Source organism: Haplochromis burtoni, unplaced genomic scaffold (genome assembly GCF_018398535.1).
Source record: "Haplochromis burtoni strain Fernald_Lab_line unplaced genomic scaffold, NCSU_Asbu1 Contig_51, whole genome shotgun sequence".
NCBI classification, from domain to species: Eukaryota; Metazoa; Chordata; class Actinopteri; order Cichliformes; family Cichlidae; genus Haplochromis; species Haplochromis burtoni.
Window position 1 is genome coordinate 705,148 of NW_024582412.1, and position 14,793 is coordinate 719,940.

Below are 14,793 nucleotides of genomic sequence, written 5' to 3' on the forward strand. Positions count from 1 at the left end.
TAAAAATAAAAACATATGAGGTTTTTGGACAAAGTTTGTGTTTTCCATTCTTTAAGCACCGGTTCAAGCACCGTTTAAACATGGTCACCGTTTCAAAAGTAGCGGTTTGGCACCGGTATCGTATAAAACCTAAACTATACCTATCCCTACAGAGCAATATGGTTATGAGGTTAAATGGGGTTGAACTAGCACTACTATAAATGTTGGCAATAGCAGTGGTGCTGGACATTTCTATAGGTGCTACATAACTTGCAACTCTGTCTTACACACTTACAATAGCTTATTTAAAAAAATAAATAAATAAACACTACTAGGTTTAATAAAATCTTTAGTATCCAAATTTTTTTTTATTTTTTTTTATTTTTTTTAAAATAGGGTTGGGTACAATTCATATTTTAACTGGAATCTGGAATTAAGTACAGGTACCCAGCTATACCTTTTTGGCATTTTAGACTGATCTCTAATCTGTCTTTTGTCTCTTTGGTGCTGGAGAAATTTGCTTTCTACCAGTTTCAGGATCTCCTAGGGAAAAAAAAATGTCATCACTTAAACATTTCATTCTGGTTTCAAAACACATAATGGCACAGAATCAGATCATTTATTGATTTTCTACTGGGGAGTTGTACTAAAGAAACTCTGCAAAGGTTTCACCCCCAGGTTGATTAGTTTTTTATCATCACCTGCTCCCCTCACATGGGGGCTTTACAAGGATGCATCCTAGGTCCAGTACTCTTCACTTTTCCTGCTCCCATTAGGATATATTTTCAAAGAAAATTTCAAAGAAAGTGTATCCCAATGCGAGTCATCTGTTATGCAGATGACTCACAAATCTATCTTGCTCTCAAAAAGAATACCACAGCCCCAATTTCAGACAAAGTTGTATTTCTTGAACCTGAATCAACAAAAAACAGAAGTGGAACTAGCCCTCCTGAGCCTTATGCGTCCTTTAAATGTCGTCTTGGCCCTTTGGATAATTTCTAAATGTCCCTTGCAAAAAAATAAAAATAAAAAATAAAAAAAAATAAAAAAATGACAACAGCTTCACATTTGGTAACCAAATAAATGCTGTTGTTGGAGCTAGATTCTTCCAGTTGAGGGGTTTTCTAAAGTCTAAGCCCATTGTATCTTTCATTGACTGTAAGGAAGTAATTCATGCCTAAAAGCCATATACTGTGATATGGCTTTTAGGCCATATCACAGTATAATTTGAAGCATGTGCAGTAACGATATATATCGTGATATATTCTTTTCTTCTGTATAAAGTATTTTACACACTATAAGGCACACTTAAAATCCTTTAATTTTCTCAAAAATCGACAGTGTGCTTTATGTATGAATTCTGGTTGTGCTTACTGACCTCGAACCGATTTTATGTGGTACACGGCACACAGAAATCTGTCAAAAATGTTTTAGAATGACTTTGGTAAGCTATGAAGCCGCACCGCTTGATGGATTGGAGGAGCATTACAGCTGCCGTAGTCAGGAGCCTTGCAGAGTAATCTGGGTCCAAAACTCCGCTTCAGGTCCCAAAGTCAAACGAACACTGCAGCATCACTGAGAGTTAAAAACTGTCTAAATTCTTTCATCTTTAATAAAATGATCAGCGTTGCTGCTTTACCAGGTGTAACAATTAAGTTTAACATCCAGGCATCCATGAAAACAGAATTTATTAAATTTAACAGAGTTAGAAGTTAGCAGGAAGTTAGCTCGCTAGTTTCCACCTAAACATGATATAGCATGTTCTGACTGAGAGATTTCTGAAAAAATTCAAACGTACAGCTCTGCTATCACTTCCAACATAAATGAAGACAGAAAACTAAACAGCAGTGACGTTTGTAGGGTTACTGAAGTTGGACTAGCTGGTATATAATGATGTGCTACGTGATCGCTAGCAAAACAGCTATGTTAGCATAACATTAGCACAGTGAAGCTGAAGGATGGACGCTAACTTTTTTTCACTCGATAAAAGTTAACGTGAGGGATTCTGGTGGTTAGGGACAAATGCAACTGCATGGCAGGATGCTATAAATGGACCGACCTTCAGTCAGGAGAACAACTGAGATAATCCATCCACAATACGAGGTTAGTCATTAATATACTGCAACATGGGAATAGAGCAGCTGCGAGAGAATTCAGCTTTAATGAATCAATGGTACAGAAGTGGAGGAAGCGCAGTTTTTGGCTTTCCCCATATTCCAAAAGTGCTTCATCTCTTTGCCATTACTGCCACCGGGCATAATTTGCAGATGATGTTTGCAGCCGCTGCAATGCTTTCGACCAAAACAGGCGCAGCTTGATGATGACACCATTAACATGCGCTATCGCGGTAGAGCGGTATAGTCAAAATCTCTACAGTTGGCCAAATTTATATCATTTCTACCGTATACCGTTTATACCGCCCACCCCTACCTTCATTTCATGCATGCTTGACTATTGCAATAGTCTTTATCTGGGCAGCCAGGCTCTGCTTTCTCATCTGCAACTTGTCCAAAATGCATCATCTCGACTCCTTACAGGAACACACAAGCGGAACCAAATTTTTCCTGTTTTGGCTTCTTTCTTTCACAGTGTTTTTCAGCTTTTGTTTGTTTTCAACAAATTAAATGGGTTAAAACCTGACATTCCTGCTCTTAACTATGCACATTCCCAAAAGATTGATGAGATGAAAACAATTCAGTCAGTACCCCTAAAACCTAAAAAAAAGCTTGGTACCCAACCCTACCAGTTTCAAAATGTAGGTAGGTAGGTAAATAAATAAATAAATAAATAAATAAATAAATAAATAATCTTTTAGATTTTATAACATGTTTTGACCAGTGATCTGTTGGGCAAGGCAATACCAGACCATCAATGTTTCAAGTTTTCTCCATTGAATTTTCAGATAATATTAAGAGCACATTATGGCCCCCAAATTGGCTGTGCCGCACAGAGGTGTCACCACAACACTATCACCGTTTTTAATATCAATATAATTATCTAACACTCATGTCTTCAATCCAACTACGCTAGTTTACATAAACTTAGCAGTGCACAACAAGCCCAAATGAAACAAAGCGTGGCTTGAACCACGAGACGTGACGTTTCGGTGACTATTTACTCTATGCTATGGATACTAATGCCACACTTATACCATGATGTAGACACAGAAACCCAACAGCCAAGAAGTCCTCCTTATTGTATGGCTTTAAAGTCCACCTAGAGCTGGGCAATAGAACGATAACGATATGTATTGCGAAATAACTTTTTCTCGATAGAAAAGTTAAACTATTGCGATAGGCCTCACCGCTCTTGTCCTCTTAAAAAAAAAAAAAAAAAAAAAAAAAAAAAAAAAAAAAAAAAAAAAAAAGAACAGCCAATCCAAATTAAGTAGCGCAGAGCCAACCAATCACAGCCGCAGCGTCAGTCACGTGACTTGTTACGTACACACAAGTGCCAAGCCGCACATGTGTATTGTTTGGAAGCAGCCAGCCACCGTGCCGCCCGGGTAATGGAGGAAATGAGTGTGCCGACTAGAAAAATCAACCGAGCGTGACCGAAGGTTACCGAAGAGAAAACAGATGATGGTTCCAATGCCGGAGAGATTGTCGAACGGAAGAGCCATAGAAGTTCCGTAGTGTGAAGGTATTTCGGCTATTTCAAGTCTGACAAAAAACAGAGTAGCGTGCACTGTAAATTGTGCCGAAAGCAAGTCTGGAAATACAATAAACGGTGCATGCTCAATCTCTGACTGGAAGCGCTAATTCGTCATTCGGCTTTTGTCAGACTAAAGTAACTGTTAAAACTGTTTGAAAAGCTCAGCTATACAACAAGGAGAGATTGAGAATTTCCTTTTAGTTCTCAGTTTATTTGATATTGACAAAAGTTAGTCAATTTTGTCTGTTCTTCTGTAAAACAAACTAAGATTTATTTTTAGAATTAATATTTTGTTTCTAAGTGGAATTGACAATTTAGTCTGTTTTGTTTGTTCTATTTTGAAACTTAAACGCTTTAGGGCTGCCTTTTGTGTAGTTTGCAATATTTGCCTTTATTTATCTGAAAAAGTCTCATGTTCCTTAAGTACATCTACCCTGTTGAACTTATTATGGGAAATAAATATTTAAATAAAACAAGCTGCTGATTATTTCACATTTTACTTGTGAGCAACGGCACATTTAAATCTTACAAATATAGTTATTTGGCTTATATCGTGATAGATATCGTTATCGCCTGAAATGAAAAAAACATATCGTGATATGAAAAAATCTTCATATCGCCCAGCTCTAGTTTAATAAGTCTACCGTGCGGACCATATGTGTAGTTTATGGTCCATCATGTAAATTTGTGGACAAGTGCATGTGGTTGCAAAAAACAAACAAAAAGCTAGCCATTTGCACGAACCCTCACACTACACTCACCATCTGATGATAAAATTTATATCACAGGGAACCACACAGACCCTGTTGGTCTCACAAACATGTAAATTATAGTCCCACAATAAACTGGAGCAGGTTTGAAACTCAAACAGGGATAATGCTTAAAGTTGGTGATAAAAAACACAATTCTGGGTTTAGATTGTGACTCTTGAAGTGGGTGTAAAATTGATTTACTTTGGTTCTGAGGGGGTGAAGTAGAAGAAATATATTTTTTCAGGGATTTACCTTTTAGCATTCATTTATTCAAACATTCATTCAGGTTGCCTGTTAATAACCAATCTGATAACCAATGTGTCTTTTAATTTTTAAAATGAAAGGTCCAACATTTCATTCATATCATTTCTATCACATGAAAAATAAAGCCTTCCAATTCCACCGACTGTACTCCAACATGGTGCCTGAAATTATCAGCTTAAAACCATGAGATTGGCACGCATATTTCCTCATTTTCCTCCTTTTTAAAACAGGTGAAGTGGCCCATCGAGGGCAAATGCATCAAATAACAAACACACTCACACACCAGATATGAGCGTAAACGGAAGTAGCTCAACAGCTCAATGCCCTACACCTTTCTCTGCTACACCTCGAGATACTCTCAGCACTGTTGGAGCGACCTCTGCCGAACAAAGCAAGCATACCATATTTGCCATATCTACTAAAAAGAAACGAAGCACCAGAGACTGAAGCTGTGGCAGCTTTGCACATGCCGATCAGCTGAAATGATCCACCTTCACCATTAAAACCTTCCTATAAAAGCAAATCAAATCAATGCACCTACAAAACAGCCAGCAACACTGAGAGCCGTGACAATAGCCAACACAGATCAGCCTTCAATCGACGAATAATTCAAATCATAATTGAAAGGTTAAAAAAGAGAAATAATGAGTGAAAAGGTGAATCCGGATCTGGCGCCATATGTATGCAATGGGAGGCTGTTGCAGCTCTGCCAGTGCTGGCTTCATTTGACTGCATCAGTTACAGCACACCACCGTGGAGATAGCATTATCAGTCGAGCGTTTAACCGCACTGTTGGGGAATAAATCGAGACCGATCGGTGTAAAGAGGACAATCGCTGGAATCCGTTTTTTTTTTAGTAATTTAAAAGTGAGCATTCTGTTGTTAGCTAGCATCGCTGCTAACAGCTAGCTACAAAACAGTGTACAAATTAGCCACCAGTGAGCCGGCGACAAACAGTGCAGCAAGAACTTTGAGAATATTGGCTAAAAATGCAAGTTTAAGGTGTGTATGTGGTTTATTTTGAACCGCTAAAGCTGGACACAGGCAGGACAGTGACACAACCCGGGACCATGTATAATCAGACCCCGGTAAAAAGCGAACAACGTGCCTGCACAGAGTATTCATTTTCCGGGGCGCAGCATCTTCCTGCACATTCAGTTGCCCTCCGGTCCAGCACAAAAGCAAAAGACTCCAAGGCTGGCAGCGGCCAATTTGACGCGAACCGACAGTTCGACACCGGCGGCTCGGCCGCTCACAGGGGGCTGGTCCACCGGTCGGGACAAAACATATTTTCCGTGGAGCGGAAAACAGGGCAAAAGGAAAACAAGCTTGGCGCAGAAAAAGCTCACACACTCACCTCGGTCCCAACCGAAGCCATGGTGCCTGGACGTAAACTCCGCCCACCGTGGAATTACGTCACATTTATTGATGCGCGCACTAAGTTAAAAAAGCCACACCTGAAGGCTGCTTTTGAAGAGCTACTGTACTAAGACGGGGTATCAACGGCTCCGAAGGACAAAATGAGGGGCAAACAAGGGCAAGTCGATCAATTTATTGTGAAAAATGTCAAATTTCCCAGAACAAAATTTGGAAATGTACAAGAAAAAGCTCTCAAATTTCTGAGGAGAACAAAAACATTTTTTTGCAAATTTAGAACGAAATTTTTAAATTAAATATTTACAAAGAAAAAATGGAAAAGGTTACCAAAATTTAGAACAAAAATTTAGAAAAGAAATGAACAAATTAGGGAGAAGGCCCTGGGGGCAGATCCAGGACACGCTGGAGAGATATCTCTCGGCTGGCCGAGTCCCCCCGGATAAGGTAGAGGAGGTGGCTGGGGAGAGGGAGGTCCGGGTTTCTCTGCTTAGGCTGCTGCCCCCGAGACCCGGCCCTGGATAAAGCGGAATAAGATGGATGGATAGAATTAACAAAGACAGAATTACAATACAAAGTCACACATTTACTAGGAAAAATGGCAAATTTACTAAAATTGGGGAAAACAAGGAAAAAGTTGCAGATTTCTTGGAATAAAACGTACGTAAAACGTAAAATCGTGCTTATTAAACATTCTGCTTTTGAAAGGTTTCTGTACTAACATGGACTTTCCTTGCTACTGCTGTCAGACTCCACAACAAAGACTTTGCAGCTGACCAAACGCACATCCACCCATGTGCAATAACACTAAGTGCAATTCTCTTTTTCTGACAACACTGTATTTTCCCATGTGTGGGACTAATAAAGGTTATCTTATATGACTCTTAGAGGCTACGAAGGACAAAATAAGGGGCAAAGAAGGACAAAATGAAAAATGTATAAGGAAAAACTGTCAATAAGATAAAATACAAGAAAAGCTCTCAAACTTATGAGAGCAAAGTCAGAAATTTTATTCAAAAAGTTGCAAAGCTAATTTAAAACTTAAAAAAAATCAGATAAGATAAGACTTTATTGATCCCACGGTGGGGAAATTTGCATTACCACAGCTCAGGTACCAATAGCAGACGAATGCAAAGAGTATACCAAGAATATAAAGTTAAGAAATACAAATACACATACATCCATACACACTAAATATACAGTCAGGTCCATAAATATTGGGACATCAACACAATTCTAAGATTTTTGGCTCTATACACCACCACAATGGATTCCAAATGAAACGAACAAGATGTGCTTTAACTGCAGACTGTCAGCTTTTATTTGAGGGTATTTACATCCAAATCAGGTGAACGGTGTAGGAATTACAACAGTTTGCATATGTGCCTCCCACTTGTTAAGGGACCAAAAGTAATGGGACAGAATAAGAACCATAAATCAAACTTTCACTTTTTAATACTTGGTTGCAAATCCTTTGCAGTCAATCACAGCCTGAAGTCTGGAACACATAGACATCACCAGACGCTGGGTTTCATCCCTGGTGATGCTCTGCCAGGCCTCTACTGCAACCGTCTTCAGTTCCTGCTTGTTCTTGGGGCATTTTCCCTTCAGTTTTGTCTTCAGCAAGTGAAATGCATGCTCAATCGGATTCAGGTCAGGTGATTGACTTGGCCATTGCAAAACAGTCCACTTCTTTCCCTTCAAAAACTCTTTGGTTGCTTTTGCAGTATGCTTTGGGTCGTTGTCCATCTGCACTGTGAAGCGCCGTCCAATGAGTTCTGAAGCATTTGGCTGAATATGAGCAGATAATATTGCCCGAAACACTTCAGAATTCATCGTGCTGCTTTTGTCAGCAGTCACATCATCAATAAATACAAGAGAACCAGTTCCACTGGCAGCCATACATGCCCACGCCATGACACTTCCACCACCATGCTTCACTGATGAGGTGGTATGCTTAGGATCATGAGCAGTTCCTTTCCTTCTCCATACTCTTCTCTTCCCATCACTCTGGTACAAGTTGATCTTGGTCTCATCTGTCCATAGGATGTTGTTCCAGAACTGACGGCTTTTTTAGATGTCGTTTGTCAAACTCTAATCTGGCCTTCCTGTTTTGGGGCTCACCAAAGGTTTACATCTTGTGGTGAACGCTCTGTGTTCATACTGCTGAGTCTTCTCTTGATTGTTGACTTTGACACACATACACTTTCCTCTTGAAGAGTGTTCTTGATCAGGCCAACTGTTGTGAGGGGTGTTTTCCTCACCAGGGAATGGATTCTTCGGTCATCCACCACAGTTGTTTTCCATGGTCTTCCGGGTCTTTTGGTGTTGCTGAGCTCACTGGTGCATTCCCTTCTTTTTGAGAATGTTCCAAACAGTTGTTTTGGCTACGCCTGATCTTTTTGCTATCTCTCTGATGCGTTTTGTTTTTTCAGCCTAATGATGGCTTACTTCACTGATAGCTCTTTGGATCTCATCTTGGCAGTTGACAGCAACAGATTCCAAATGCAAATAGCACACTTGAAATGAGCTCTGGACCTTTTATCTGCTCATTGTAATTGGGATAATAAGGGAATAACACACACATGGCCATGGAACAGCTGAGAAGCCAGTTGTCCCATTACTTTTGGTCCCTTAACAAATGGGAGACACATATGCAAACTGTTGTAATTCCCACACCGTTAACCTGATTTGGATGTAAATACCCTCAAATAAAAGCTGACAGTCTGCAGTTAAAGCACATCTTGTTTGTTTCATTTGAAATCCATTGTGGTGGTGTATAGAGCCAAAAATCTTAGAATTGTGTCGATGTCCCAATATTTATGGACTTGACTGTACATTTATACATATACATACACAAATACATGCACATGTTCATACATATATAAGATGCATTATGCATGAGGTGGTAACCGTGGATGACCAATGGATGACCACAATGTCCAAGTGACTCATGACATCATGAGGAGGAGTTATAGAGTCTAACTGCTGTTGGGATGAATGCTCTGCAAAAGCGCTCCTTCCTGCAGTGACGGTGTTTCAGTCTCTGACTAAAGGAGCTGCTCAGCGCACTCCCAGATTCATGCAGAGGGTGATGTGGGTTGTTCATGATGGATGTCAGCTTTACTAACATCCTCCTCCCGCCCATCACCTCCACAGACTCCAGAGGACATCCCAGCACACAGCTAGAGCTCCGCACCAGTTTGCCAATCCTGCTCCTCCTGTCCCTGTTTGTGCATCCACTCCCCCAGCAGGCCACTGCATAGAAAAAGGTGGATACTACCACAGTGTCATAAAATGTCCTTAACAGAGTCCTGCAAAGGACCTCAGTCTCCTCAGCAGGTGGAGTCGACTCTGGCCCTTTTTATACAGGCTGTCTGTATTTGTAGTCCAGTCCAGTTTATTGTTGAGGTTAACACCCGGGTACTTGTATGAGTCCACTATCTCAATGTCTTTTCCCTGGATGTTCACCAGTGTTGTAGGGGATGACTTTCTCCTGAAGTCTATGACCATCTCCTTTATCTTGCTAGCGTTGATTTGGAGAGCATTGGTCTCACACCAGCCAACAAAGTCATTGATGACCCTCCTGTATTTCTGATCATTTCCGTCTGATACACATCTGATGATGGCTATATCATCTGAGAACTTTTGTAGGTGGCAATGGTCTGAATTATAACAGAAGTCAGAAGTATACAGGCTGAACAAGAAGGGTGAGAGAACCGTGCCCTGTGGCGCCCTGCGTGCTGCAGATTACCACGTCGGACAACAGTCATGAAGCCTCACATTCTGTGGTATGTTGGTTAAGTAGTCAGTGGTCCATGTCAGCTGTTTGCCCACTCTGGTTCCCTCCAGCTTCCCTAGTGTATGCTGGTTGGTGTTGAAAGCACTGGAGAAGTCAAAAAACATGATCCTCACAGCGTTCCCCGCCTGCTCTAGGTAAGAGAGGGATTGCTGCAACAGGTACATGACAGCGTCATCCACCCCAATTCCAGACCAGTAGGCAAACTGCAAATCTAAAATTATTAAAAAATAAAACCTGAGTTGAACAGTAACGTGAGAAATGTTACAACATGTCATAATTTATTTAATAAAGCCTAAAATGCAGAAGCAGTGTGTAAAACAAAACAAAACAAAACAAAAAACACTAATTCAGTGACTTGTAGGACCACCTTTAGCAGCAATAACTTTAAGTAATCATTTTCTGACTTTATCAGTCTCGCACATGGCTATGGAGGAATTTTTTTTTTCTTTTCCTGTACTGCACCAATCAGACAGAGCACTGGACACCCTCACATACTGCTTCTTGTCTGTCATGTGCTCAGTAATATAGCTTCTCTCTCAGCAGCAGCCGCTGAGGAATCTCCCAAACAATGTGAATCCGATAACTTGAGAACTAGATGACATAGCAGCTGCAAATTGATACCATAGATCTACTAAAGATCTACTAAAGGTCAGAGGTCAAGTTTTATGAAAATCTTGTAAGTGTGATCACTTCAGGTGATACAGTATTTTGAAATTGATACCATAGGTATATCTACTTGGAGGCTGTGGGTAGCACTGACAGCAGCCAATATTTTTACTTTCTCCAGATGTGTACTCTGGATTGTTCTAGTACTGAATGTCTCTCTAGTAAAACTAATGTGAGGCACAGCTAACCGTCTTTAGGCATTAGTCCGGTTGAACTGCATCTAATATATGCATGGGAAATGGAGGAAACCTGTGGTTAAATGGTAAACAGTAACTCTCAACAGCAACTTAATTTAACAGTAGGTTTTGTTATCCGCCAGAGGGCGCAAGACGGACATTATCGGTGTTAAACACAGTGGAGAAGAAGGTCAGATATCTTTTTTGAATAAATGTATAAGGAAAAACTGTCAATAAGATAAAATACAAGAAAAGCTCTCAAACTTATGAGAGCAAAGTCAGAAATTTTATTCAAAAAGTTGCAAAGCTAATTTAAAACTTAAAAAAAATCAGATAAGATAAGACTTTATTGATCCCACGGTGGGGAAATTTGCATTACCACAGCTCAGGTACCAATAGCAGACGAATGCAAAGAGTATACCAAGAATATAAAGTTAAGAAATACAAATACACATACATCCATACACACTAAATATACAGTCAGGTCCATAAATATTGGGACATCGACACAATTCTAAATTTTTGGCTCTATACACCACCACTGATTCCAAATGAACAACAGATGTGCTTTAACTGCAGACTGTCAGCCTTTTATTTGAGGGTATTTACATCCAAATCAGGTGAACAGTGTAGGAATTACAACAGTTTGCATATGTGCCTCCCACTTGTTAAGGGACCAAAAGTAATGGGACAGAATAAGAACCATAAATCAAACTTTCACTTTTTAATACTTGGTTGCAAATCCTTTGCAGTCAATCACAGCCTGAAGTCTGGAACACATAGACATCACCAGACGCTGGGTTTCATCCCTGGTGATGCTCTGCCAGGCCTCTACTCCTCCAGTTCCTGCTTGTTCTTGGGGCATTTTCCCTTCAGTTTTGTCTTCAGCAAGTGAAATGCATGCTCAATCGGATTCAGGTCAGGTGATTGACTTGGCCATTGCAAAACAGTCCACTTCTTTCCCTTCAAAAACTCTTTGGTTGCTTTTGCAGTATGCTTTGGGTCGTTGTCCATCTGCACTGTGAAGCGCGTCCAATGAGTTCTTGAAGCATTTGGCTGAATATGAGCAGATAATATTGCCCGAAACACTTCAGAATTCATCGTGCTGCTTTTGTCACACAATATAAACGAAACTCCACTGACCATACATGCCCAGCCATGACCACCTGTATGAGAGTGATGCTTACATGACATTCCTTCCCATCTCTCTCACACCGTCAGTTATCTTGTGTCTCATCTGTCCATAGAGATGTTGTTCCAGAACTGTGACGCTTTTTTAGATGTCGTTTGGCAAACTCTAATCTGGCCTTCCTGTTTTTGGGGCTCACCAAAGGTTTACATCTTGTGGTGAACCCTCTGTTTCAACTGCTGGAGTCTTCTCTTGATTGTTGACTTTGACACACATACACCTTCCTCTGGAGAGTGTTCTTGATCTAGGCCAACTGTTGTGAAGGGTGTTTTCTCTCACCAGGGAAGGATTCTTCGGTCATCCACCACAGTTGTTTTCCGATGGTCTTCCGGGTCTTTTGGTGTTGCTGAGCTCACTGGTGCATTCCCTTCTTTTTGAGAATGTTCCAAACAGTTGTTTTGGCTACGCCTGATCTTTTTGCTATCTCTCTGATGCGTTTTGTTTTTTCAGCCTAATGATGGCTTACTTCACTGATAGCTCTTTGGATCTCATCTTGGCAGTTGACAGCAACAGATTCCAAATGCAAATAGCACACTTGAAATGAGCTCTGGACCTTTTATCTGCTCATTGTAATTGGGATAATAAGGGAATAACACACACATGGCCATGGAACAGCTGAGAAGCCAGTTGTCCCATTACTTTTGGTCCCTTAACAAATGGGAGACACATATGCAAACTGTTGTAATTCCCACACCGTTAACCTGATTTGGATGTAAATACCCTCAAATAAAAGCTGACAGTCTGCAGTTAAAGCACATCTTGTTCGTTTCATTTGAAATCCATTGTGGTGGTGTATAGAGCCAAAAATCTTAGAATTGTGTCGATGTCCCAATATTTATGGACTTGACTGTACATTTATACATATACATACACAAATACATGCACATGTTCATACATATATAAGATGCATTATGCATGAGGTGGTAACCGTGGATGACCAGATGTTCCGTAGTGACTGCATCGGATGAGGTATGATCTACTGCTGTGAGAAGATCTGCGAGCTCCTTCCAGAGGTTCAGTCCTGACAAAGAAGCCACTATCTGCGTGGGTGTTTTCAGGGTGTGCTACTCGACCACCCACAGTCAGACTGCACGGCTCTCACCGTTTGTCATGTCCTTCCGCATCCCCCCCAGGCACTCTGAAGGAATGACACATTATGATCTAACAGGTCCTGGACTCGCTCATCCTCGAGGTCGCTTTTTATACAGGCTGTTTTGGTCATCCAGTTTATTGTTGAGTTAACCGGGACTTGGATATACATGTCTTTGGGTTCGGGAGGGATGTTTTCGAAGTGACCATTTCTGCTGGTTATGAGGTTCTCAAGCCAAAGTCAATGATCCTATTTGATCACTCGATAACCTGAATGCATAAGACTTGTAGTGCTCCGAATAAGATCTGAAGTTAAGCTAAAGTAGTAGACTGTTGCCGGGTGCCCCGTGCGCAGATACCACTGGACACACAGGCCATGAGCCTCAATGTGTCTGTGGTAGGTAGTCGTTGGTCCGATGCAATAGCTGTTTGCTACTCGGTCCCTCCGCTTCTTCGTTGCGGTGATGGTGTTGAAAGACTGTGAGAAGCAAAAATGACCACAGTCGCTTTATACATAATCGGTGTACTGCTAGGAAGGAGGTGACAAGGATCGTCATCCACCCCAATTCCAGACCATAGGCAACTGCAACTAAATATTAAATAAATAAAACCTATGACGTACGTGAGAAAGTACAACTGTCATAATTATAAAGCCTAAAATGCAGAAGCAGTGGTGTAAAAAAACAAACAACTAATTAGTGACTTTAGGACCACCTTTACAGTAATTAAGTAATCATTTTCTGACTTATCAGTCGCACGGTTGAGAATTTTTTCTTCTGTACTGCACAATCAGACATACACTTTTTTTTTGACAAACATCACATACTCGCTTTTGTCTGTCATGTGCTCAGTAATATAGCTTCTCTCTCAGCAGCAGCCGCTGAGGAATCTCCCAAACAATGTGAATCCGATAACTTGAGAACTAGATGACATAGCAGCTGCAAATTGATACCATAGATCTACTAAAGATCTACTAAAGGTCAGAGGTCAAGTTTTATGAAAATCTTGTAAGTGTGATCACTTCAGGTGATACAGTATTTTGAAATTGATACCATAGGTATATCTACTTGGAGGCTGTGGGTAGCACTGACAGCAGCCAATATTTTTACTTTCTCCAGATGTGTACTCTGGATTGTTCTAGTACTGAATGTCTCTCTAGTAAAACTAATGTGAGGCACAGCTAACCGTCTTTAGGCATTAGTCCGGTTGAACTGCATCTAATATATGCATGGGAAATGGAGGAAACCTGTGGTTAAATGGTAAACAGTAACTCTCAACAGCAACTTAATTTAACAGTAGGTTTTGTTATCCGCCAGAGGGCGCAAGACGGACATTATCGGTGTTAAACACAGTGGAGAAGAAGGTCAGATATCTCTTAATATAAGAAGTCTCGCTCTATCGACTTCTGGTTTGATAGGGGGCGCTCATGAGATGGTTCTGGTAACGAGTCGATATTATATAATTTCGAATTCATTATTATTGCCTTGTAGAACAAAACTAAAATAACATTTTGGCTGTTTATGTAGAAGCATTTGCAAACGATTGCTTTAGCCGTTTCGTTATAATTACTCCTATTCCCTGAGGTCTTGGTCGTGTGCGCCATCTGCTGGCAACCTTCTAAACTCCAGTTCATTTCTACACAATGTTTTTAACAGGAAGTAGACTCTCTTCCAAGTTATCGTCTCTGGTTGGGTGTCCGGTAGTTCCTCCTGGGTTTGAGTTGTCTGGGAAACCCGCCATGTACGGGCTCTGCTTTTCAAGGAGGTTTGCTGAATAAACAGTGCTGAATATTTGGCTTGTTTAGCTCCTAGCGATAGATGACGAGCTAGCCGACCGAGTACCTCGCGT

The 14,793-nt window shown here is 40.7% G+C and overlaps 2 protein-coding genes across 3 annotated transcripts in view; one reads left to right on the forward strand and one right to left on the reverse strand.

The window, feature by feature from the left end:
* ehmt1b (euchromatic histone-lysine N-methyltransferase 1b) overlaps nucleotides 1-6,106 on the reverse strand; it is a 44,963-nt gene extending 38,857 nt beyond the window's left edge. Inside the window, exon 1 of one of the 2 annotated variants that reach the window (XM_005921729.2) lies at nucleotides 6,007-6,106. In XM_005921729.2, the coding sequence (XP_005921791.1) occupies nucleotides 6,007-6,027 (21 nt within the window). In that variant the 5' untranslated portion in view covers nucleotides 6,028-6,106. Of the gene's footprint in view, nucleotides 1-5,757; nucleotides 5,901-6,006 lie in introns of those variants that run through there. The other variant, XM_005921730.3, reaches the window with a different exon arrangement.
* Nucleotides 6,107-14,618: 8,512 nt separating this feature from the next.
* The window catches only part of ssna1 (Sjogren syndrome nuclear autoantigen 1), a 7,918-nt gene continuing 7,743 nt past the window's right edge, over nucleotides 14,619-14,793 (forward strand). Inside the window, exon 1 of the mRNA XM_042220574.1 lies at nucleotides 14,619-14,790. The gene's annotated coding sequence lies outside the window, so the exon portion shown is untranslated. The remainder of the gene's footprint in view (nucleotides 14,791-14,793) is intronic.